This window comes from Leptodactylus fuscus, chromosome 9, assembly GCF_031893055.1.
Source record: "Leptodactylus fuscus isolate aLepFus1 chromosome 9, aLepFus1.hap2, whole genome shotgun sequence".
Classification (NCBI taxonomy): Eukaryota; Metazoa; Chordata; class Amphibia; order Anura; family Leptodactylidae; genus Leptodactylus; species Leptodactylus fuscus.
Window position 1 is genome coordinate 72,973,503 of NC_134273.1, and position 26,282 is coordinate 72,999,784.

General features: G+C 42.8%; 1 protein-coding gene across 1 annotated transcript in view; it reads left to right on the top strand.

Moving 5' to 3' along the window:
* The window catches only part of DPYD (dihydropyrimidine dehydrogenase), a 655,808-nt gene that overhangs the window by 440,708 nt on the left and 188,818 nt on the right, over positions 1-26,282 (top strand). The window contains exons 15-16 of the mRNA XM_075286742.1: positions 5,448-5,516; positions 22,338-22,421. Of these exons, the coding sequence (XP_075142843.1) occupies positions 5,448-5,516; positions 22,338-22,421 (153 nt within the window). The remainder of the gene's footprint in view (positions 1-5,447; positions 5,517-22,337; positions 22,422-26,282) is intronic.

A 26,282-nucleotide genomic window follows, 5' to 3' on the forward strand; every position in this document is an offset into this window, starting at 1 on the left:
ATGTCCTTGTAAATAACTTCAGAGAGAGAACACAGGCAGAACACACGAGAATACCTAGAAGAAGTAGCCGGATGCTACAGTCAAGCCCGGGGAAGGTGACTATTTTTTTTCCTTATTATTTTTACACCCTTTCCTGGCCTCCATCCTTAAGAAACTACAGAATGTGATAATGCCACTTCTAGTTCACAAATCTTCCTAGTGAACATCATAAATATTCGCTAAATGAATTGTGTGAGGTTCATCCATATTGACTTCTGTGATGTCTCAACATACAATAGTAATTTTTGCATTTTAAAGGAGTTGTCCACAAGTTTTTCTTTTTTGTGGCCTATCTTTAGGAACAGTGCAGGGCCGACAAAACTGCAGAAGCTGGGCAACAATACTACAACTCAGCTCCTATTTGAAACATGGGAGAAGATCTGAAGTATCTGCGCCCGACTGCTATACAGGTCATGGGGCTAAATGCTTCTAGTTTCTTGCATTGCATAGTAAATAAATTGGAGACACCACCAAACAGTGATCTGTGCAGGGGTTGGATGTTGGACGGCCATCAATCAGATATATTAATGATAGGCCATAAATAAAATGACTGTGGACAACCCCATTAAATTTACTCCAATAGATAGCGCAAGGTATTATTGTTAAAGTACAAGCGGAAAGTTGGGAAGTTATGGGCACAGTAACAGGGTACAGGGTTTGGTAGTTACATTTAAGGGCATAAAACATGGCAATTTCTATGGATAACTGAACAGTCTCTTTGAGGGTGCCCAGTATCATGGTTACATTCTTCATAGAGGGTTTACAACTTGTTGGCCACAGTCTCTGTCTTGTCTCAGAGCATCTAGTATAACGGTCTGAGGTCACAAAACAGCAGAAATGATCAGGATTTGTTTGAGCCCATTGTACAGTTACTCCCTAGGAACTGATCTGGAATCTCACTAATTCAGGAACCCACAGCATGGTTGCAGAAGAAGACAATAGAGTGACGGTCTATCATTGTACAGGACAACATCGATTCTAGGATAATGTGGTTTTGAACTATCTTTAATTTCACTAACCAGTCAAGTAAATGTTACAAGTATTTCCGTCGGTCTCATGTAGCTTGTCACAACCACACTTTCAGCTAACACTTTGTTGTACCCTAATGGCATCAGAGCGTAAAGATGGAGAGATAGTCAGGAACAGACTGAAGGTCAGGGACAGGTGACAGACAAACAAGATCATAGTCAAGCCAATGGGTCAGTGCGAGAAGCTTAGGTTCAGAAGTCCAGGACAGGTCGAGGTCATACAGTGGTAGACAGTGGTATCAGGATCAGAAGTATGGCCAAAGAAGGTTGCGGTCAATCAAGAGTTATCGAAACAGAGTATAGTATAGAACTCTTGCAGAATCAGAAGCTATGCCTTATGGCATAGTACAGAAGGGAATACACAGCAGCATGGAGTGTCAGAAGCCGCATGGAGTGTCAGAAGCCGCATGGAGTGTCAGAAGCCGCATGGAGTGTCAGAAGCCGCATGGAGTGTCAGAAGCCACATGGCGCAAGCTGGATGCATACTGGTGACTGTGTTAGGAGAGAGAACATGGAAAGAGGCGCAGACCGTTGCAATGTCCAGATACATTGTGTGTCAAGATAGTGTTATTTCATGTTTTGTTTATTTATTTTTTTTAATCAAAAAGTACAATGTTGTATTGTATTGGTTTCATGAGAAATTGTATTCCTTAAAGGGTGTCTGGCAGGTTCATACTCAAACCAATAATAGTGCCATGTAGTGCCCTATAGGTTTGAGTCAGAGCAGAAACACGTTTAAACATATGGCCATGTATAGACACAAAGGGCAAAAACAATCTATGACAGAGTATCTCGAAATTATGTTTTTCTTCCAAAGTTGGTCATCTCACACTGTTCATGTTGGAATAGCTTGATCCAAGAAAAAAAGTAGATGAGGATGATGTAGGAGATGGCAGTCCTATGTATCCATGTTCACTATGGCCCTTCAATAATCTGTCACTAGTGCAATGATAAAGCCAAAGGGAGTAAATCATCTTTAGAACGAATGACTGCGACAAATAGCAACCTTCAATAACCATCTAGACAGCAACAATCACTTAGTATCCTCTTGGGTAAAAAGACTATGGGAGGTAGAAAAAGTATCTTCTAGTCCAACATATTAGTTCCAGCCATTCAGCATGTGGTGTTACTGCAAATGTTGGATTTTCACCTTGTCTTTTATAACATTACCGTGCAATGTTCTGTAATAAAGATTTAAACAGGGCAATGTTTCTCTAATTAATAAACTTGTTAATGAAATTAACAGCTGTTGAAGGCATCAGACACTCCAGACTCTTCACTTTTTGGTGAGATCCCTGAGGACCTTCATGCTTCATGAATATAATTTGACAAAACCTAACTCAGCCACTTCTAATTTACAGCAGATCACCTCTGACTTGCTTGTGCTTTTGCCTAATAAAAAATTTAGTATATATCCGGAATAGAAATTGTTGCCTTGATTTCAAATGTGCCTGACAATAGGATTATATTCCAGTCACGTCACTGAGGTCTATTTACAGACTGCTTAGCATCAACGTGCTACGCCTGAGTAAGACATGAATCTTAGCCTGCACTTTGTTCTAGGTTTTACATTGTGATTTAAATTCTCCTTCTTTTTTTAATTAGTTCATGGGTTCCATTACCAGCTGTTTAATATGTGATGAATAGCTGCGAGAGATTGCAAGAAGTTAATGATATTGTGATGGACAGAAATTTGTTTATCTTGTCTATGGCTTAAAGGGGACCTGTCGCAATGAAAATGAAGTCCAAATTGTGGTCAGCATGGTGTAGAGCAAGGAACGCTGAGCAGATTTGTGTATATTTTTGTGGGCAAGGATAATCTTGATCATTCTGAACTAAGGAGTCCAGTAGGTGGTCCTACTAAGCAGATGTTTTCCAAAGTGTGGGTCATGACCACCTTGGGTGTCATGTAAGGACATCAAGGGAGTCGAGATCCACTCACAGATACGGTCACAATATGGCGGCTGATGGACAGGGCAGGTCACATGATCCTTCATCAATCAGGTCTATATGCAGAGTTTGCAAAGCCTTTCCTTTTGTAAGACACAAGCCAAACGTTAGGCCAATGAGAAGACATTGTCTTGCCTGGACTTCTTTTTCAGACTAAGTATGTCAAGTTCCAAACTAAATTCCTGGCCAAAATTGGGTCCCAGTCTCAGAAAACTAACAGAGGTTTTAGTGTCATGACTTTGCCCATCCAAGCGGTTTTCAAGGTACTCAACTGAAGTTGACCATGGACTGAATTTGTTTGGACAACCACTATTCCTCTGGACTCAGTGATTGACATTCATACTAAGTAATTCTAAGGGGGTATTATAGAAGTGTCTTTCCAGAAAGTATGGACCACAGGTCATTCCCACCATGCATGTAAAAAGTTGCTTAGCAGTCTGCAGGACCTCCAGCATAATGAAGAATAAGTAGGGGGAATTTTGCAAGTTGATGTAGTGTTTTGTACAAGCGAAAGAGTATCTTATGTGCTGTTTCCCAATAGGTGGAAATTCTCCAAATTTTATTTATGTCTTATAGCTTTGTACCAGTGGAAACCTGAAGATTGAAGTCATGTTCCCATTGAGGTCATGTTCCCATTTGAGGAAATGTCAGGGGCCTTATAGAATATAGAGATGCCTTTACTTTGGCAGAGAAGCTAGAGAGTGTGCATATACTGGTATACATGCCTTATGTGCAGATACAGAGGTAGCCAAATTTAACATGACTTTTGGCACGTTAAGTAAACAATTGCTAATCACTTTAACTCAGCTTTTTCCATAGCTTTCAATGGCTTTTTTTTGCGATTTATTACAGTGCAACGTATTATCGGATTCAAGCGCAATATGGCGACATCAGTATTTATAAAACTCATTGTTGGATTGTCATATTTGTTGTTCGATGTCATTTTTTGCGGGCTTTAGCCATATCTCCGATTAGTATTTTTGCAAGACGAGTGCAAGATTACAATTTACTCTCCATGTGTTAATATTGAAGTTAAGAACGCAGCAAGTCAAAGCAATATAGTCCCCATACTGTCGCAGACAATGTATGTAAAGGTTGTATCTCCTTAAATACATTTTGCTTTTGCTCTATTTATGAAGAACAAACTATCTTCACTATATCTGTTTTGGCTGGTGTATATGAAAGTCTGGCTTTGATGGTCTATTGATTGTTTGACACACTGTACTCCAAAGGAAAGATCAAAAACAGATTGGTTTGCTCAAGGCCTTCTCATTAAAAGGTTTTAAAAGCCTGTGATTCTCTATATGAAGTAAGAATATTGGTGTGCTTGTTTGATGTGCACAGTCGCACTGAGAAATATTGTTAATCCTTATTACTAATAATTTAAAAGAATATTCCAGCTAGACTGGCCACACATTCTTGTCAAGTCTTGGGGGTTAACATCATGAAAATGTAGCTAAATGTAGATACGGAAGAATTCCGAAGACAATGCAATGTGGGGAAATCTATGTCAATCTTAATAAATTCCCCTGTCTGAAAATGTGGATTACTTGCTTGGTGGAACTACTAGTGGTGTATATCAATACCCGTCTCCAAACGTTATGGTCTATACTAGTGGCAACTCTAGATCTCTACATACCCATGGAAATCTTCTAGTATCATCTACTATAGGCAGCAAGTGACCAAACTAATACAAAGTGTTTGTTAGAATTACAGATGTGACCAAATGTAACTGATCTCCAGTTTGGTTAACTACTACAATTACTCCTGATTCCAACTGAACTCAGTATCATGACCTGCTACGCATTGGAAGACTAAAATTCCCACCTTACCCCCTACTGGATGGCCATAAATAGACAAAAAATGGGGTACAAAGCTATAAGAAATATAAATAAAATTTGGAGAATATCCACCTATTGGGAAACAGCACATAAGATACTCCTTTGCTTGTAGAAAATATGACATCAACTTGCAAAATATCCCCTACTTATCCCTCATTGTACTAGACGTTCTGCAGACTGCTAAGCAAATATTTACAAGCATGGTGGGAATGCTGTGGTCTTCTGTTGTCAACGGGGATAGAAGCCCATAACAAGCTTTAGTAGGGCTGATGTCTAGCACTGATAGGGGCAGAAACATCTAATTTACCCCTTTATGCATAGATAGATAGATAGATAGATAGATAGATAGATATGAGACATAGATAGATAGATAGATAGATAGATAGATAGATATTTTTACTATTTACTATTGTAAACATTGAGGTATATTTACTGTCATAGTTACGTTTACACCCTGTAATACACTTTGCATATATTTGGTACATCTCTGCAAAAAATCATTAATAAATCTAGGTTACTATGTGTCCTATAAAATCTAATACCGGAAGTATAAGAAAAAAGATGTAACCTATCAAATATATCATTTCAGATCATCATTGCAAGTATTATGTGCAGTTACAATAAGGAAGACTGGACAGAACTATCTGCAATGGCAGAGGTAAGAGTATTGCATTCAATCCATACAGTATAATATAGTATATATGTATATATGAATGATCCTTGGTGCAAGAAGACACGTTAAGTTATACAATATTAAAATTGTATAATCTACTGTAGTTAATAGAGATGAGCGAACACTAAAATGTTCGAGGTTCGAAATTCGAATCGAACAGCCGCTCACTGTTCGTGTGTTCGAACGGGTTTCGAACCCCATTATAGTCTATGGGGAACATATACTCGTTAAGGGGGAAACCCAAATCCGTGTCTGGAGGGTCACCAAGTCCACTATGACACCACAGGAAATGATGCCAACACCTCTGGAATGACACTGGGACAGCAGGGGAAGCATGTCTGGGGGCATCTAACACACCAAAGACCCTCTATTACCCCAACATCACAGCCTAACAACTACACACTTTACACACTCAATACCACCTCTCTGACAGTAGGAAAACACCTTGAAACATGTGTATTTGGCACTTGCAGTGAGGAGAGCTTGTCACCAGCAGTGAATTTGGCCCTTGTAGTAAGTTGAGGTTGGCACCAACATTTGTTTTGAAAATCAGGGTGGATTGAGCCTCTAACCAGCAGAGTTTGGGCAAATTCATGGTGGAGGGAGCCTCTAAAAACCCCAGTTTGGACCAATTCATGGTGGAGGGAGCCTCTAAAAACCCCAGTTTGGACCAATTCATGGTGGAGGGAGCCTCTAAAAAACCCAGTTTGGACCAATTCATGGTGGAGGGAGCCTCTAAACAGCCCAGTTTGGACCAATTCATGGTGGAGGGAGCCTCTAAACAGCCCAGTTTGGGCAAATTCATGGTGGAGGGAGCCTCTAACCAGCCCAGTTTGGGCAAATTCATGGTGGAGGGAGCCTCTAACCAGCCCAGTTTTGACCAATTCATGGTGGAGGGAGCCTCTAAAAACCCCAGTTTGGACCAATTCATGGTGGAGGGAGCCTCTAAAAACCCCAGTTTGGACCAATTCATGGTGGAGGGAGCCTCTAAAAACCCCAGTTTGGACCAATTCATGCTGGAGGGAGCCTCTAAAAACCCCAATTTGGACCAATTCATGGTGGAGGGAGCCTCTAAACAGCCCAGTTTGGGCAAATTCATGGTGGAGGGAGCCTCTAAAAACCCCAGTTTGGACCAATTCATGGTGGAGGGAGCCTCTAAAAACCCCAGTTTGGACCAATTCATGGTGGAGGGAGCCTCTAAAAAACCCAGTTTGGACCAATTCATGGTGGAGGGAGCCTCTAAACAGCCCAGTTTGGGCAAATTCATGGTGGAGGGAGCCTCTAAAAACCCCAGTTTGGACCAATTCATGGTGGAGGGAGCCTCTAAAAACCCCAGTTTGGACCAATTCATGGTGGAGGGAGCCTCTAAAAACCCCAGTTTGGACCAATTCATGGTGGAGGGAGCCTCTAAAAAACCCAGTTTGGACCAATTCATGGTGGAGGGAGCCTCTAACCAGCCCAGTTTGGACCAATTCATGGTGGAGGGAGCCTCTAAAAACCCCAGTTTGGACCAATTCATGGTGGAGGGAGCCTCTAAACAGCCCAGTTTGGACCAATTCATGGTGGAGGGAGCCTCTAAAAACCCCAATTTGGACCAATTCATGGTGGAGGGAGCCTCTAAAAACCCCAATTTGGACCAATTCATGGTGGAGGGAGCCTCTAACCAGCCCAGTTTGGACCAATTCATGGTGGAGGGAGCCTCTAACCAGCCCAGTTTGGGCAAATTCATGGTGGAGGGAGCCTCTAAAAACCCCAATTTGGACCAATTCATGGTGGAGGGAGCCTCTAAACAGCCCAGTTTGGGCAAATTCATGGTGGAGGGAGACTCTAAAAACCCCAGTTTGGACCAATTCATGGTGGAGGGAGCCTCTAAAAAACCCAGTTTGGACCAATTCATGGTGGAGGGAGCCTCTAAAAACCCCAGTTTGGACCAATTCATGGTGGAGGGAGCCTCTAAAAACCCCAGTTTGGACCAATTCATGGTGGAGGGAGCCTCTAAAAACCCCAATTTGGACCAATTCATGGTGGAGGGAGCCTCTAACCAGCCCAGTTTGGACCAATTCATGGTGGAGGGAGCCTCTAACCAGCCCAGTTTGGGCAAATTCATGGTGGAGGGAACCTCTAAAAACCCCAATTTGGACCAATTCATGGTGGAGGGAGCCTCTAAACAGCCCAGTTTGGGCAAATTCATGGTGGAGGGAGCCTCTAAAAACCCCAGTTTGGACCAATTCATGGTGGAGGGAGCCTCTAACCAGCCCAGTTTGGACCAATTCATGGTGGAGGGAGCCTCTAAAAAACCCAGTTTGGACCAATTCATGGTGGAGGGAGCCTCTAAACAGCCCAGTTTGGGCAAATTCATGGTGGAGGGAGCCTCTAAAAACCCCAGTTTGGACCAATTCATGGTGGAGGGAGCCTCTAAAAACCCCAATTTGGACCAATTCATGGTGGAGGGAGCCTCTAAACAGCCCAGTTTGGGCAAATTCATGGTGGAGGGAGCCTCTAAAAACCTCAGTTTGGACCAATTCATGGTGGAGGGAGCCTCTAAAAACCCCAGTTTGGACCAATTCATGGTGGAGGGAGCCTCTAAAAAACCCAGTTTGGACCAATTCATGGTGGAGGGAGCCTCTAAACAGCCCAGTTTGGGCAAATTCATGGTGGAGGGAGCCTCTAAAAACCCCAGTTTGGACCAATTCATGGTGGAGGGAGCCTCTAAAAACCCCAGTTTGGACCAATTCATGGTGGAGGGAGCCTCTAAAAACCCCAGTTTGGACCAATTCATGGTGGAGGGAGCCTCTAAAAAACCCAGTTTGGACCAATTCATGGTGGAGGGAGCCTCTAACCAGCCCAGTTTGCACCAATTCATGGTGGAGGGAGCCTCTAAAAACCCCAGTTTGGACCAATTCATGGTGGAGGGAGCCTCTAAAAACCCCAATTTGGACCAATTCATGGTGGAGGGAGCCTCTAAACAGCCCAGTTTGGACCAATTCATGGTGGAGGGAGCCTCTAAAAACCCCAATTTGGACCAATTCATGGTGGAGGGAGCCTCTAACCAGCCCAGTTTGGACCAATTCATGGTGGAGGGAGCCTCTAACCAGCCCAGTTTGGACCAATTCATGGTGGAGGGAGCCTCTAACCAGCCCAGTTTGGGCAAATTCATGGTGGAGGGAGCCTCTAACCAGCCCAGTTTGGGCAAATTCATGGTGGAGGGAGCCTCTAAAAACCCCAATTTGGACCAATTCATGGTGGAGGGAGCCTCTAAACAGCCCAGTTTGGGCAAAATCATGGTGGAGGGAGCCTCTAAAAACCCCAGTTTGGACCAATTCATGGTGGAGGGAGCCTCTAAAAACCCCAGTTTGGACCAATTCATGGTGGAGGGAGCCTCTAACCAGCAGAGTTGTGGGAAAGCAGGGTGGAGGGAGCCTCTAACCAGCAGAGTTGGTGGAAATCAGGGTGGAGGGAGCCTCTAACCAGCAGAGTTGGGGGAAATCATGTTGGAGGGAGCCTAGTATTAGCAGAATTGTGCAACGCTTATGGTGGATGAGTATGAGGATGCGGAGGAATTGGAGAGGTTGAGTACAGACATGGAGTTTCATGTTGGGGTGCTTTACACAGGTGGGCCCAAAAATGAAGGCTCTATCCAGTGGTGGTTCATTTTTATCAAAGTGAGCCGGTCGGCACTCTCAGCTTGTCAGTGATGATGCCACCGGCTGCACTGAACACCCTCTCAGATAGGACGCTGGCGGCAGGACAGGACAGCACCTCCAAGGCATATAGGGCAAGTTCAAGCCACAGGTCCAACTTCGACACCCAATACGTGTAGGGCGCAGAGGGGTCGGAGAGGACAGGGCTGTGGTCGGAAAGGTATTCCCGCAACATGCGCCTATACTTCTCACGCCTGGTGACACTAGGACCCTCTGTGGCAGCACTTTGGCGAGGGGGTGCCATCAAGGTGTCCCAGACCTTAGACAGTGTGCCCCTCGTTTGTGTGGACCGGTGAGAACTTGGTCGCCTACTGGAGGAACTGTCCTCCCTGCCGCCAACGTCACATGCTGGAAACATCTCCATCATATTCTGCACCAATTGCCTGTGGCAAGCATTGATGCGATTGGCCCTCCCCTCTACCGGAATAAAAGACGAGATGTTGTTTTTATACCGGGGGTCAAGGATAGCAAAGATCCAGTACTGGTTGTCCTCCATGATTTTGACAATACGCTTGTCGGTTGTAAAGCACCCCAACATGAACTCAGCCATGTCTGCCACAGTGTTAGTTGGCATGACTCCTCTGGCCCCACCGGAAAGTTCAATCTCCATTTCCTCCTCATCCTCCATGTCTACCCATCCGCGCTGCAACAATGGGACGATTCGAAGTTGCCCGGAAGCCTCCTGTATCACCATCACATCATCGGACAACTCTTCTTCCTCCTCCTCCTCCTCCTCCTCCTCCTCCATTAAACGCGATGAAGCGGACAGATGTGTGGACCTACTCTCCAGCTGTGACGGATCGGATGCTATCCCTGACTCCTCTGTGTGATCTGAGTTATCCCTGATGTCAATCAGGGATTCTCTCAGAACACACAAGAGCGGGATTGTAAGGCTCACCATCGCATCCTCAGAGCTCACCCTCCTTGTGGACTCCTCAAACACCCGTAGGATGTCACAAAGGTCTCTCATCCATGGCCACTCATGGATGAGAAACTGAGGCAGCTGACTTTGTGGCACCCTAGGGTTTTGTAGCTGGTATTCCATCAAAGGTCTCTGCTGCTCAACCACTCTATTCAACATCTGAAACGTTGAGTTCCAGCGTGTGGGGACGTCGCACAAAAGCCGGTGTTGTGGCACATGCAGGCGTTGCTGGAGAGATTTTAAGCTAGCAGCGGCTACTGTCGACTTGCGAAAGTGGGCGCACATGCGCCGCACTTTCACCAGTAGCTCTGGAACATTGGGGTAGCTCTTTAGGAAACGTTGCACCACTAGGTTGAAGACGTGGGCCAGGCATGGAACATGTTGGAGTCCGGCAAGCTCCAGAGCTGCTACCAGGTTCCGGCCGTTATCACAAACGACCATGCCTGGGCCCAGGTGCAGCGGCTCAAACCATATTGCCGTCTCATCGAGGAGGGCATCCCTCACCTCGGAGGCAGTGTGCTGTCTGTCCCCCAAGCTGATCAGCTTCAGCACAGCCTGCTGACGTCTACCAACGCCAGTGCTGCAACGTTTCCAACTCGTAGCTGGGGTCAATCTAACAGCGGAGGAGGAGGCGGTGGCGGAGGAGGAGGCGGTAGAGGAGGAGGAGGAGGGGGGTGTTCTTCTCGTGTCCCTGCCAGGAATGTTAGGCGGGGAGACGAGGTACACCGGGCCAGTTTGGGAAGCAGTCCCAGCCTCAACTACATTCACCCAGTGTGCCGTCAGTGAAATGTAGCGTCCCTGTCCGCATGCACTTGTCCACGCGTCGGTGGTCAAGTGGACCTTTGTGCAAAGCGCGGAACTAAGGGCCCGCCTGATGTTGAGTGACACGTGCTGGTGCAAGGCGGGGACGGCACACCGGGAGAAGTAGTGACGGCTAGGGACGGCATAGCGAGGTGCCGCAGTTGCCATCAGGTCCAGGAAGACGGGAGTTTCAACAAGCCGGAACGCCAACATCTCCTGGGCCAGCAGTTTAGCGATGTTGGCGTTCAAGGCTTGCGCGTGTGGGTGGTTAGCAGTGTATTTCTGCCGCCGCTCCAATGTCTGAGAGATGGTGGGTTGTTGTAAAGAAGCGCCTGATGGTGCCTTTGATGGTGCAGGAGAAGGAGATAAGACAGGAACAGGGGAGGATGAGGGAGAAGTCAACAAAGTGGCGGAGGCAGATGAAGTGGTGTCCTGGCTCGTCCTCTGGAGTGAATCGCCAGCACAGTCAGCAGTGGCAGTGGCAGAGGCAGTGGCAGTGGCGTGAACGGCAGGCGGCCTTTGTCCTGCCGTTGCTGCCTGCCACTGATTCCAGTGCTTGGATTCCAAATGACGGCGCATTGAAGTGGTGGACAGGTTGCTCTTCTCAGAGCCCCTAATCAATTTCGAGAGGCAAATTGTGCAGACAACACTATATCTGTCCTCGGCGCATTCCTTGAAAAAACTCCACACCTTCGAGAAACGTGCCCTCGAGGTGGGAGTTTTTCGGGGCTGGGTACGAACTGGAACATCTTGGGAGATTCCGGGTGTGGCCTGGCTTCGCCTAAGCTGCTGACCTCTGCCTCTGCCTCTAGCTACCCTTTTTGGTGCTGCACTTGCCTCAACATCCACACTACTTTCCCCGCTTGACATCCCCCCTGTCCAGATCGGGTCAGTGTCCTCATCATCCACCACTTCCTCTTCCAACTCCTGTCTCATCTCCTCCTCCCGCACAATGCGCTGGTCAACTGGATGCCCTGACGGCAACTGCGTCACATCATCGTCGATGAGGGTGGGTTGCTGGTCATCCACCACCAAATCGAACGGAGATGGAGGAGACTCTAGTGTTTGAGCATCTGGACACAGATGCTCCTCTGTTAGGTTCGTGGAATCGTGACGTGGAGAGGCAGGTTGAGGGACAATGAAAGGAGCGGAGAACAGCTCTGGGGAGCAGGGACAGTTGGGGTTATTGTTCTGTGAAGCTTGGGAATTTTGGGAGGAAGGAGGACAAGACTGTTGGGTAATAGGAGGAGAGGAGGCAGAGTCTGACTGGCTGCTGGACAATGTGCTGTAAGCGTTCTCTGACAGCCATTGCAAGACCTGTTCCTGGTTCTCGGGCCTACTAAGGTTTGTACCCTGCAGTTTAGTTAATGTGGCAAGCAACCCTGGCACTGTGGAGTGGCGCAATGCTTGCTGCCCCACAGGAGTAGGCACGGGACGCCCTGTGGCTTCACTGCTACCTTGCTCCCCAGAACCATTCCCCCGACCTCGCCCACGGCCTCGTCCACGTCCCTTTCCGGGAGCCTTGCGCATTTTGAATTCCCAGTTAGAAATTGGCACTATATACCAGTAGCAAAAATTGTGGGTGCACGTAACCCCAATATATTCTTTGAATTCCCAGTCAGACAATGGCACTATATACCAGTAGCAAGAAATGAGGGTATTTATAACCCCAATATATTCTTTGAATTACCAGTCAGAAACTGGCACTATATGGCAGTAGCAAGAAATGAGGGTATTTGTAACCCCAATACATTCTTTGAATTCCCAGTCAGAAACTGGCACTGTATACCAGTAGTAAAAATTGTGGGTGCACGTAACCCCAATATATTCTTTGAATTACCAGTGAGGAACTGGCACTATATGGCAGTAGCAAGAAATGAGGGTATTTGTAACCCCAATATATTCTTTGAATTCCCAGTCAGAAACTGGCACTGTATACCAGTAGTAAAAATTGTGGGTGCACGTAACCCCAATATATTCTTTGAATTCCCAGTCAGACAATGGCACTATATACCAGTAGCAAGAAATGAGGGTATTTATAACCCCAATATATTCTTTGAATTACCAGTCAGAAACTGGCACTATATGGCAGTAGCAAGAAATGAGGGTATTTGTAACCCCAATATATTCTTTGAATTCCCAGTCAGAAACTGGCACTGTATACCAGTAGTAAAAATTGTGGGTGCACGTAACCCCAATATATTCTTTGAATTCCCAGTCAGACAATGGCACTATATACCAGTAGCAAGAAATGAGGGTATTTATAACCCCAATATATTCTTTGAATTACCAGTCAGAAACTGGCACTATATGGCAGTAGCAAGAAATGAGGGTATTTATAACCCCAATATATTCTTTGAATTCCCAGTCAGACAATGGCACTGTATACCAGTAGTAAAAATTGTGGGTGCACGTAACCCCAATATATTCTTTGAATTACCAGTCAGAAACTGGCACTATATGGCAGTAGCAAGAAATGAGGGTATTTGTAACCCCAATATATTCTTTGAATTCCCAGTCAGAAACTGGCACTGTATACCAGTAGTAAAAATTGTGGGTGCACGTAACCCCAATATATTCTTTGAATTCCCAGTCAGACAATGGCACTATATACCAGTAGCAAGAAATGAGGGTATTTATAACCCCAATATATTCTTTGAATTACCAGTCAGAAACTGGCACTATATGGCAGTAGCAAGAAATGAGGGTATTTGTAACCCCAATATATTCTTTGAATTCCCAGTCAGACAATGGCACTGTATACCAGTAGTAAAAATTGTGGGTGCACGTAACCCCAATATATTCTTTGAATTCCCAGTCAGAAACTGGCACTATATGGCAGTAGCAAGAAATGAGGGTATTTATAACCCCAATATATTCTTTGAATTCCCAGTCAGAAACTGGCACTATATGGCAGTAGCAAGAAATGAGGGTATTTATAACCCCAATATATTCTTTGAATTCCCAGTCAGACAATGGCACTGTATACCAGTAGTAAAAAATGTGGGTGCACGTAACCCCAATATATTCTTTGAATTCCCAGTCAGACACTGGCACTATATGGCAGTAGCAAGAAATGAGGGTATTTGTAACCCCAATATATTCTTTGAATTCCCAGTCAGAAACTGGCACTGTATACCAGTAGTAAAAATTGTGGGTGCACGTAACCCCAATATATTCTTTGAATTCCCAGTCAGAAACTGGCACTATATGGCAGTAGCAAGAAATGAGGGTATTTATAACCCCAATATATTCTTTGAATTCCCAGTCAGACAATGGCACTGTATACCAGTAGTAAAAATTGTGGGTGCACGTAACCCCAATATATTCTTTGAATTCCCAGTCAGACAATGGCACTATATACCAGTAGCAAGAAATGAGGGTATTTATAACCCCAATATATTCTTTGAATTACCAGTCAGAAACTGGCACTATATGGCAGTAGCAAGAAATGAGGGTATTTATAACCCCAATATATTCTTTGAATTCCCAGTCAGAAACTGGCACTGTATACCAGTAGTAAAAATTGTGGGTGCACGTAACCCCAATATATTCTTTGAATTCCCAGTGAGACAATGGCACTATATGGCAGTAGCAAAAATAGTGGGTGTATATAGCCCCAATTCTATTGCTAGGGGACTTGCAGGGTATTTCTGGGGTGAAGGTGGGGGGGCACACCGTTGGAACGGGTATCGGGGGTATATATCGGGTATACGGGAATACACTGACAGTGTATTCCATTCAGGATCCTGGGAAAGCTGGGTTGCGGCGATTGAGCCCGTCAGTGCCACGTTACACTGACAAGCTTCTCCCTGGAATTTAGCTCTTACAAGAGCTGTTGTGGTTGTCTTCTCCTTCCTATCCTAGCCTGTCCCTGCCTACCCAGAATCTAAGCCCTAGCTAGCTGGACGGAAACCTCCGTCCTCGGTGAATTGCAAGCTCAGAATGACGCGAACCTGGGCGGCGCTGTTCTTTTAAATTAGAGGTCACATGTTTTCGGCAGCCAATGGGTTTTGCCTACTTTTCTCAACGTCACCGGTGTCGTAGTTCCTGTCCCACCTACCCTGCGCTGTTATTGGAGCAAAAAAGGCGCCAGGGAAGGTGGGAGGGGAATCGAGTAATGGCGCACTTTACCACGCGGTGTTCGATTCGATTCGAACATGCCGAACAGCCTAATATCCGATCGAACATGAGTTCGATAGAACACTGTTCGCTCATCTCTAGTAGTTAATAATATTATTTTGATGCTGGAGTTGGAGTCGATAACTTTGTTCGACTTGATCACAATTCCAACCCCACGATTCCAACTCCACGAGATCGGTGACTATACACTTTTGGAGAATTCAGATCTCTGCAACCACTGTCAAGGCATTCCTAAATAAATTCATCCTGATATATTATATCAAGTGCTCAGCGAATTTGGAATTCCCTAAAGATCTTTCTACAAATTATTTGGAATCTGGAGGCTACAAGATGTCATTACTATAGTATTGTTATTGTGACGCTCCTTCATATCTTTACATGTTTGTAGTAAGGAGATACTATGTATATTCTTGGCATTATGAGAAGAATATCTGTACTGTAGGGCTTGGAAAAAGAAAGGAATCCGTCAATATGCACATTTCTACACATGCATAGATCTCCATGGCTACAGACTATAGACAAATGCTGTTTGTAGTCTGACCCTGCAGTCATATGTTGCGGTCTTTCTGATGTACTGTATGTAGGTTTAGTAAAATGATGGGGAATGGAGAGATATATTACTGCAGGGTCAGACTACACTCAGCATGTCTTTGTGTCTGAGAATTTTTCCAAGATGCGGAGGTCTTCAGCGCACGTCGGTGCAGGTTACTCTCCATCAAAGGTTCCTTTTGGATAACTAATAGCTTTCTGCATACTACATTTATGTATTTATTCAGTAGTAGGTTACTAGTTACAGAGACTAATGGCCGATATTTTTTATTCTATAGCTGTTTGGGAAGGGAACTTTTATGGGACAGTGGTTACGATAGGCTGGAACCCTTTTGGGCACTAATATTGTAAGCAGGGTTGTTACATAGTTACATTGTAGATGAGGTTGGATGAAGACATCAATCCATCAAGTCCAACCTATAACCCTACAGTCCCCTGTTAATTGGTCTTTTATTAACTGGAAGGCACTTACAGCCCAGGACTGAAACTCTCTACAAATATTGTTCTTAAAGTGTAGCACTGATAAATATATTAGGGACAATTTACGTATCCCTCTATGCCAGAAAACTGGGGTAGATTGCAATAATTGTGGTGCATCTTTGATGCATAATCCTTTTTGTACAAACATGCCCCACTTACTGTCCCTGACTCGCCATATATAAAATATACACTAGCTCCTGACAGGCATAGATTTCCATTTGGGGGCATGGGAGTGTACCGGTGTTATTAAGAGATCGGAGCCTCTTAAAAAATCGGTGCCATTGGGGTGCTTCCTTATGGATGGTATTGATCGACACAATACTCCCGGATGCCTGGTGAGACTCCTGGTGTATGTGAGCTATTGGTTGGGTGCGGTTTCTCTGGCTAGCACCCGTCGGTCTCCATCTCCCAGTTTCGGGGATCTGCCAACTCGGGGCACATTCCGACAATCACCGTTCACCTTCCACTTTGTAATCACATAGGTCACTGTTGATTTTGGGTAATTCAGTTCACTTGCTATGTCTCTTAAGGATCGACCATTTCTGTGGTCCCCCACAATTACCCCTTTCTCAAATCGGACAACTCTGCACTTCGTGGCATTTTGCATGCGACTAATGCCAATGCGCTAACGCCAATGCTGTTTCCTACACAATATGTAACAGCAGAAGGCGTGACAATGCAGAAATTTTCATTTACATGGATGTCCAAATACTTATTGGTATAGTGTATCTATAAGTTCCTATAGGCAATCTCAGATACGCCCCCTGTTGCATCATTAGCTCAGATTATCAGGTAATTGCTGCTATTATTAAGAAGAAAATTGCAAACTACCAACTGCATTTCTATCAGTTTATTCACGTATTGATAAAATAAAGCAGAAAATGATCATCGGACTGGAATCCTCCACCACATCAGCATCACACTCTTTTAATGTGTAGTTATCATTAAGAATAATTACCTTGGATTAATCTCATTTGTATCATTGTGTGATGTCATCAGTGACATCCCTGACCAGTACAAGAATCCATTTAGCATGCCCGGCGCAGTATTTCATGTTATATAAGATGGCCCCTTCTGCAATTAATACTGAAATGATCCTGTGTGATTTAGCTGGGGTGACTGCAATGACATACTGCATTATTCACAGTCGGAGTGCCCTTATGTCAGCACAATACAAACTGAGAAATGGCTGGCAAATGAGGCTTAGATTTAATATATGTAATCCATTTTGTAAGTGGCCTAAACTACTGCTTAATGCCCTGGCTATGCTTTCAGCTCTTGACCCCTGCTTAGCATGGCACTTTACATCGAGAATTATTGTTTAATCAATAATGCACAATTGACCACTTTGGTGCGGGACAGCTTTGTTCTAAATTGCCTTGGTGTGCACCAGAGGTCTACCATTAGGGGTAAATTGACACTTACGATAGAAACTATAAACCAATATATACTGTCACTTCCATACTGGAGATTCCTTGGTAACCCCTCTTTGCACATTAAATGAAATATTGGAAGCTTAAAGTGGATTTTAAATATGACTGTAGTTTTATACATGCTGCAATACAGTCCATTGAATTGTAAATTTCCTGAATACCCCCCACCCCCCCATACCCAAGCCTCCTTTTGCAAATTGGCAGCCATTAAAGATGAAAGGAACACTAAGCATTGCAGCCTTATAAAAGGAGAACAGGCAACATAATAAAGCCATTCATCATAGTCTGCTTAAAGTGGCAAAGCCTTGTCAAGCTTGGATTTTACAAAAGATTTCATGGTCAATTAGGTAAATACAGGTATAAAATGGACCTAGTCCTGAAGATCAGACAACCAATTACTGATTATGTTTAATTTCATTCCCCTAAATCCCCAAAGTGTGTTTTTTCCCTTTCCTTAGTAGGCTTACAATGTAAGGAGAACGTAGAACGTAGGCAATATATAGTTAGATGCATTAAAACACTCCGTGAAGCAAAACCAATTAGTGATCCATTAAACTTAGCTTGTGTGCTGGTATAAAGAACGGAGCCATTTATAAAGTAGGTGAAGAAGGCAAAGTACAGGGGATTAGTGTAGCGGTACACTCCGAGAAGGCCACTCTTTTCCTAGAGTTGTAGGTGGTAGCTGAATTAAGGAATGATTTATTCGTATATGCCCAGAGGAAAATGCAAAAATAATATGGAAAGTGTAAAGAAATCAAAATTTGTAAGCATCCAGGATAAACAATTTCAGTGCTCACCTATGTGTGTATATATATATATATATATATACTGTAATTAACAGTACAAGCAAATCAACTCTATTATATATATTTTATACACTGTCTACCAATAAGTATTTGGACACCCATGCAAATGAAGATATCTGTGGTCATGATTAGAGATGAGCGAACAGTAAAATGTTCGATATTCGATATTCGTTTCGAGTAGCCGCTCAATATTTGACTACTCGAATCGAATATTGAATCCTATTATAGTCTATGGGGGGAAAAATGCTCGTTTCAGGAGTAGGCAACGTTCGATTAAATTACACTTACCAATTCCACGAGTGAGGGTCGGGCTGGATCCTCCGAGAATCTTCTCTGTGCAGCGTCCCCGCGGCATCTTCTGGCTGTTCATTCACTCTGCCAGGCATTGGGCCTGGGCATAGCCGACTGCGCATGCCCACACTACAAGAAAATGGCCGCTTACAGTCAATGTGGCCATTTTCTTGTAGCACGGGCATGCGCAGTCGGCTCTGCCGAGGCCCGATGCATGGCAAAGTGAATTCAGAGCCGGAAGATGCCACGGGGAAGCTGCACGGAGAAGACTTCTAAAGGTAGGAGAAGAACCAGCGTTGATTGGCTGACTGTATAGCATTCGGCCAATCAACGCTGGTTCTGCATCAGACTTTTCCATTCGAATAGCGAGTGGTACTCGATCGAGTACGAGTATTTCGAATAATGTAGTATTCAATTGAATACCTACTCGATCGAGTACTACTCGCTCATCTCTAGTCGTGATTTACGTCATGATTTCCACCATTAAATAGGAAACAGCATTGGCATTAGTCACATGCAAAATGCCATGAGGTGCAGAGTTGTCCGATTTCGAGAAAAGGGTAATTGTGGGGTACCACAGAAATGGTCGATCCTTAAGAGACAGAGCAAGCCAATTGAATTACCCAAACCAGCCTTTCAGATAGATAGGTTATGGTCCCCTGAATCAAACTATGATTTCTCCTTGTGAGTCGGTGCATTAGTTACTGAGATATTACTGCTTTTGTCAATATGCAAATTAGCTCTTCAGACAAGGTTCACACCCGGGTGCAGAGATAGTGAAGTCCTGCAAGCAGGATTTTTCTCTATGGATTTTCCACGCTCTACTAACGGAAACCCGACAAACAGCTTTTTAAGTAGGTAAGGTTTCTGTTCTTGGGGTCACCAAGTGGACCTGCAGAACGGAAACCCAGGAGCAGGAGTGAATCTAGTATCAGAGAAAGTGGGGTATTGCTGCTTACCTCTTTAGAGCAATGGCCGCATTCCCATTGCTCCAAAGAGTTCATATGCCTATTGACAAAACCTAACCTATCAATCTGCAGTTGATATACTGGGATCTGGTGACAGATTCCCTTTCATTGCATTATTTAAAGGATGATAAAGCATATTAGTAATATTGATGAGAATGTGAAAGCATTGTATACCAACACAAGACATTGGAAATAAAACTTGTCAAGCAAGAGAGTTTTTGTTGCGAACCCTACACACGAGTTGTGATAATGCAGCGCATTGACACCTAATGATATCATGATACATGGAATCCCAATCAGCTCTGCTACATCTGTATCAATACAGTCACTATAAAGTCTATTCTGCTCCATTGTTCTTCGGAGAATTAGCAGAGCTGCTGACATACAACAAGTGGCACATAAACCACCATCACATTTACATGAGGTAGCCCCTGTAAATCCTCCGCAGTACTCTGTGCGATGAGTGCTTTTGCAGGCTATAACCTTCATGTAGTTATTTGCTCCAGTGAGGTTTGTATTATGTGAAAGACAAAAGCACAGTGTGGGGTAATCCTCCCGCCATGTGGTACTAATCCTCATTCCATGGGGTCGAGCTTACATTCTGCATGCGGTATCAGCTGTGTGACATGTTTTTCCTTGAAGGTTTCTCTCCGTTACAAGGTAATTTATAATCACAGCACAACAATTCTACGGAACATTTATATAATGGGGGACAATACTCCATATACCGTGGCCGCAATAAAAAATGGACATATTTATATAATAATAACTGTAATGGCAACTGCTAAATGAATGAAGTGTATATAGGAAAATATGACCAGGGCTACCAGCAATACAAACTGAATTGGAAGTAATGTTAGATTTTAGACAGAGGAATTAGAACTGAATTGAATATGATTTTTTTATTCGCATAAAATAATGGAATACATTTACTGTCCTTACATTTATATGTTAAATTACTTGGGAAATGTTGTGACATCACAAATTCATCATTGTGGCATTGGGAAGCTTAGAGCAGAGATATTGCTGTATAGGTTGAAGTACTCAGTAAGGCTAAGGCAATGTGTAGTGAAATGCAGCTAAAATGGTGTAAAAAACATAAAGAAAAAAACTGCATTTTTTACTTCTTCACTAGGGTTGAGCCAATCTTGAGATTTCAGGATCGATTTTAAAATCCGATTTCCGATCATTTTCCAGCCAATCCCGAACGTGAAATTTGCTTGATCGCTGATCAGAATCCGATCTTTTCCGATCCCGATCGCTCAGCCCTAGTCAATGCTTCTCTATGGGAAAAGTCACTTTTAGGGTTGAGCCGATCTTGAGATTTCAAAATCCGATTTCTGATCATTTTCCAGCTGATCGCGATCCTGAAATTTAATCGCCGATCAGAACGCGATCTTTTCCAATCCCAATCGCTCAACCCTATTCTTTACTGCCGTGTTTTTTCATTTTTGTCTTGCCCAACCCATATAAGTCTATGGAAAAACCACAGATAATATTAGATAAGATAAAATAATTCTTTAATAGTCCCACCATGGGGAAATTCAGTGTGTTACAGCAGCAAAGATAATACAACAATATATTACAAGAAAGAACACATACAAACTCATAGCAGATAGAAAAGATGCTAGGAGTCATAGCAGCTAAGAAGAAAAGAAAGACTCAGGATCATTTAGTTCTCTGTGCGGAGTGATCTTCACTTAGGGTATGTTCACACAGCAGATGGATCCCATTGTCTATACTAACATTTCCACAAGGATGCCTAGCTGATCTCCACTTTCCTCAGCAAAATCAGGTGTTTGTTCGTACTATGGGGGACAGGACCAGCGGTGATCAGTGGATTGCCCCAGGAAAAGGGATCTCTCTGATAAAAACAACCCCTTTAGGCTAAGGCCCCAGCAAAAGCGTGGTGCGGGAAAAACTGCGGCGGAAATACAGCGCTTTAGACAGAAAGTTTTCCTCTTCAGATGTTCTGTTACAATTATATCTATGGGGAAACCGTTTCCATAGATATAATTGACATGCTGCGGGTTCCAAAACCACGCCAGTTTTGGAAATCACGGCATGTTTGCACCGCGGTTTTTACCGCAAAGTGGGCATGGGATTCACTAGAATCCCATACGCTTTGCCCTGACTGTATAACGCCATGATTTTTTTCCCACGGTGTCTCTACCACAGGCAAATCGCGGCATTTACATCCCATGGAGCTCCGGTTTCAGAGACCAGAACTCCATTTATCTGTTATTTCACTTAAATTTCTTTCTGCAGAAGTCGGGAGACAATATATCACCAACACAACTCATGCACAACTTTCACCCTGATATGTTCCCCACCCTAATTTTCCAGTATCACACCTATATGTTTTTGGGGAACTTTACGTCAATGTGGATATGGCTGTGGCCAATGACTACTTAACATGGTCCAGTATTGACAACAGCAACTGTAATCTAATAAACTATGGTTTGATTATGGAGCTATAGGCATGGTAGAGTCAGGGTCTAAGAAAAGTGTAAATGTTATATTATCAGTAATAAGGAAGGTGTTCAGTAGGGTCTTGGTTTTTCCAAAGTTACTGGCCTGGCTGATACCAGAGAAGTCTACAACTCCATAGATATTCGGAAATATTTTCTGATTTCCAAAATGTGTTACTGTTTATGTACTGGCATAGATATATATTTCCCTAACCTGCAATTATCTCTATTTATTTTACAGGCTTCTGGTGCAGACGCCTTGGAGCTAAATCTTTCTTGTCCCCATGGCATGGGAGAAAGGGGTATGGGTCTGGCCTGTGGACAGGTGAGAATTTCCTTTTTGTGTGTCACTTAAGAGTTTAGAAGCTTTAAAATCAAATGAAAAAATTATCTGCTGCATCCATTTCATTAAGATAGGCCATATTATCTCATAAAAGTGAATGGAGATGATTGTGGTAGTGCTCGGTGACCTGGGATGCCACTGTGCGAAAATATGAGCGCCTTTCATTTTTTGGATCTGTGAGGCCGAACTAGTAACTAGTATTGCAGATATAAAATTATATTGTCTTTTTAGATTTATATAACATCTCATTTGGGGCCAAAAAAAAAAAAAACTATAAATAAAAATTAATTCATGTAAATTCATATATAGCTACATGTAAATTTTTTATTTATTAAAATCAGTGTAATATGTCAAATTTGTTTTTTCAATTTTTTTAAATTCTATTTTATATTTCTGATCATTGGGGGTGGCCATCTGGCCTGACCGTCTATCTGCTAGCAGCAGTTTTTTATGGAGAATCCAGTGCAGATGGGAACCAAGACTAAGGTGCAGCATGGTCATTAGAGATCGATGAAACTCTCAGATTTCAATTTGTTTTGGGTTCAGTACAGTTTGGAGTATCCGGGTTCAAACCCAGCTCGGTAGGAGTAAGTTCGCCCATCACTAAGTGTCATGTGACCAACAAACATGATGTCACTTCCTTAGAAGAAGAAAGCGGCCATGTTTTCTAATCCTCGATATCTTCTTTAAACATAAATAGTGACATGGAAAATTTGATACAAATCATCAAAATTTCTGAAAAAATATGTGAAGCATAAAAACTTGGTTTAAAAATAGATTATTTTCTGGGGACACAATCCTAATGAAATTTGAGTAGCGTAGCTGTTTATTGTTTACTTCCATGGTTAAGTTAAGGTTTGCTACATCTGTACCAAGGTAATTCTTTGACTGATTTTAAATTTACGACTTATAACACAAAACAATATAATGGGGCTTTTTTTGGCGGAATGTGAACTAGTCAATGGTTTTTAAAGCACCAAGGTGGAATTAGCTGAGCTTAAATGCTGTTTTCATTTGATCTTAATGTTGATTCAAGGTCCCCGAAGCAAAATATTGTAGCAAATGTTTAAGCTTATTGTGATTTTGTGCTAAATGGTGCAGAGCACAAACAGTATTCGGGATTCTCAGGCATGATTTGCTCGATGTGCATTGGGATTTTCAAAGAAAGTTCTGCTTATTATGTATTTTGTTTACATTTTATCATCATCAAGATAGTTCTGATCATTGTCCCAAGCCATTTAAAGACACTTAAAGACAAGCAGACATTTACATTGTGCTCTCAGTGGTATAGAAAAGTAGACCCATCTGGCTGAGTGGTTTCCCCATACAATACTTCACCTTTTGCAGGAGAATCTTATGAAAAATTCATGTCGAGCTGCATTCATGGAATGTAATTCGATATTGTAAAATTTTTCTTTCAAATGGTATTTGAGAAAAAGCAATTTTTTCCCCCTTTTATCGAGACATTAACAAAAGCTATAGTTGTTGGCTTTGAAAGTTATCTTTTAGTTGACAAAGTATAATATACTATAATAAAATTATCTGTATTATGATATTTAACTGAATTTTTTTTGCTTTTTTAAAATCAATTTTATACACTTGAAAATGGGCACTGTTTTGCCCGAAACGCGTAGTGCCTTCTGCTTCAATAAAGACTTTTTAACTGGACCAACGCTGGTTCCTCTATTTTTGTGGGATTCATCCATTCTTTGGACTATCTTTAGGTAGGTCACTTATATCAGATCATTGGGGTCCGACACGTGGCACGATCAGCTCGATACAGGACCTAGAGGGTACAGGATTTGGACGAGCATGGCAACTTTTTCTTCTCGCGGCAAAGATCAGTACTATGTATTTTATATCTAAATTTAGTTGTTTTTAGTTACAAAAACATAACACTACATATAATGTAAGGCATTTATATCATAAGGAAATTGAGTACACATCTATGGATACGAGAAATGTATTGTTATAGTAACATCCTTATGGCAAAGTAAAATCCAACTGATGTTATTCCAAGAAGTCCATAGATAATTCCAGAAGGTTATTTGCATTTTATATTCATTTGAATGTGACTGAGCTACAACTGTAATGTCACAAGTCAAGGAAGTAGAAGATGTACCAGACCAAATGCTGCAGCCTCTTCAAAGTTGGTTGCCAAGAGTATCCACCAATAGGTTACACATATTACACTCCATAAAAACCACTGTGTAGCCTGTAAAACCAGACTATGAGTATCCAAATTGTGCAAATTTAGATGCCAGAGTAGTGCAAATATCTTGTCTTCCAAAAACAAGGCCATATCTTTCCACCAGTTATACTAGTGTGTGGTATGACAGCTTAGCCCCTATCATTGAAATGTAACAGAGCTGCAATATCAGATACAATCCATAGAAGGGTCTGGTGTTGGTCCCTTGTTTTTCTCATCCTGAGAACCATTGCAAAACGAAGTCATATACTTATTAGTAATGACTAGTATTAACTTTTTGACCTAAGCTGCCAGCAAGTATGATTGGCTATTAAAGGGTTTTCCAAGACTTACCCCTTTTCCACAGCCTAAGATGTGTATAGTGCTATGCTTGGTATTCAGTGAAGAGGCTAATCTGAGCACTTTGGCCGCTTTAACCAGCTGATTGGTGGGGTTCAGGTCTATTGGACCCCAACGATCACATGTTGATGACCTATCCTAAAGAAAATCCAATTGTAACAACATAAATCTCATACAGCACCCATACGGAACAGCAAATGGAAACATATGGTCAACCTACTATCGCAACCTTGGGCCTATTCATAGGTTACCACTGAGCGTCCTTTGTCCCCATTAGATCGGTGAAGTAGTCTTACCTTTCCAGTCAATCCCCAGTATTATGGATAGCATGTGCTCTCATTTTTTGCACTTGAGAAAGGGCCAGTGTTAGGCCCAAAACGCGTTGTGCTGTATGCTGTATTCTTAACATTCAATAAATCGTTTTTGTCTGGATCCTGGTTCACCTTCTTCTTGCACGCACCAGTGAGCGCGGTTCTTCCCCAGCGGACCCCTGGTCCTTACCCCTCTCCAGTCAATCCCCTTGGGAGTGAAATATAAAACTCAGCTATCAGTCAGACCCAACCAGTTTGATCTGTTGTCACCATTTCTGGTCCAACTAAGAACAAAAAATGTTAGGAACAGGTCTTACAGGAAGGGAAGGACAATGCAAGTTATGTTCCTTTTGTGTAAATGAGACAAATTCCAGGGCTCATTATTAATTTTCCAAGGGCAACCCCTTGAAATATATTAAATATTAGACTTAAAAGAACTTGAAGAACAGGAGATTCCTATTTATCATCCCATTATTTGCAGATTGCACAGCTTAGAGGGTATCCTGGAAAGAGACCCAGGGTTTCATTATCATTTTATAGAAACAATTAAAGTATTTAGTGTCATCTATAAAAACGCAGTTAGTTTTATTAATCACATCAGGGGTTTTATTACTTAATAAGGATTTATTTGTCCTGTTTTCTTGTGGTTCACCAGGTAACATAATATTTTAGCACTGTGAGGAGGACATTAACCTTCCACATAAATACACGAAATACAAGAAAACACCCTGGTACTAGTAAGGATAAGATAAGATAAGATATTCCTTTAATAGTCCCACAATGGGGAAATTTCAAAGATACAGTTTCATAGATGGTACAGTAGTATATAACAAGAGCGAAACACATAGAAGCTCATGGCAGATAGAGAAATCCTAGGAATCATAGCAACTAAAAAAGAAAGAAACACAGACACACTGCAGGATCATTTAGTTCTCTGTGCAGATTGATGTTAATAATAATAATTATAATAATACAGCCGACTTG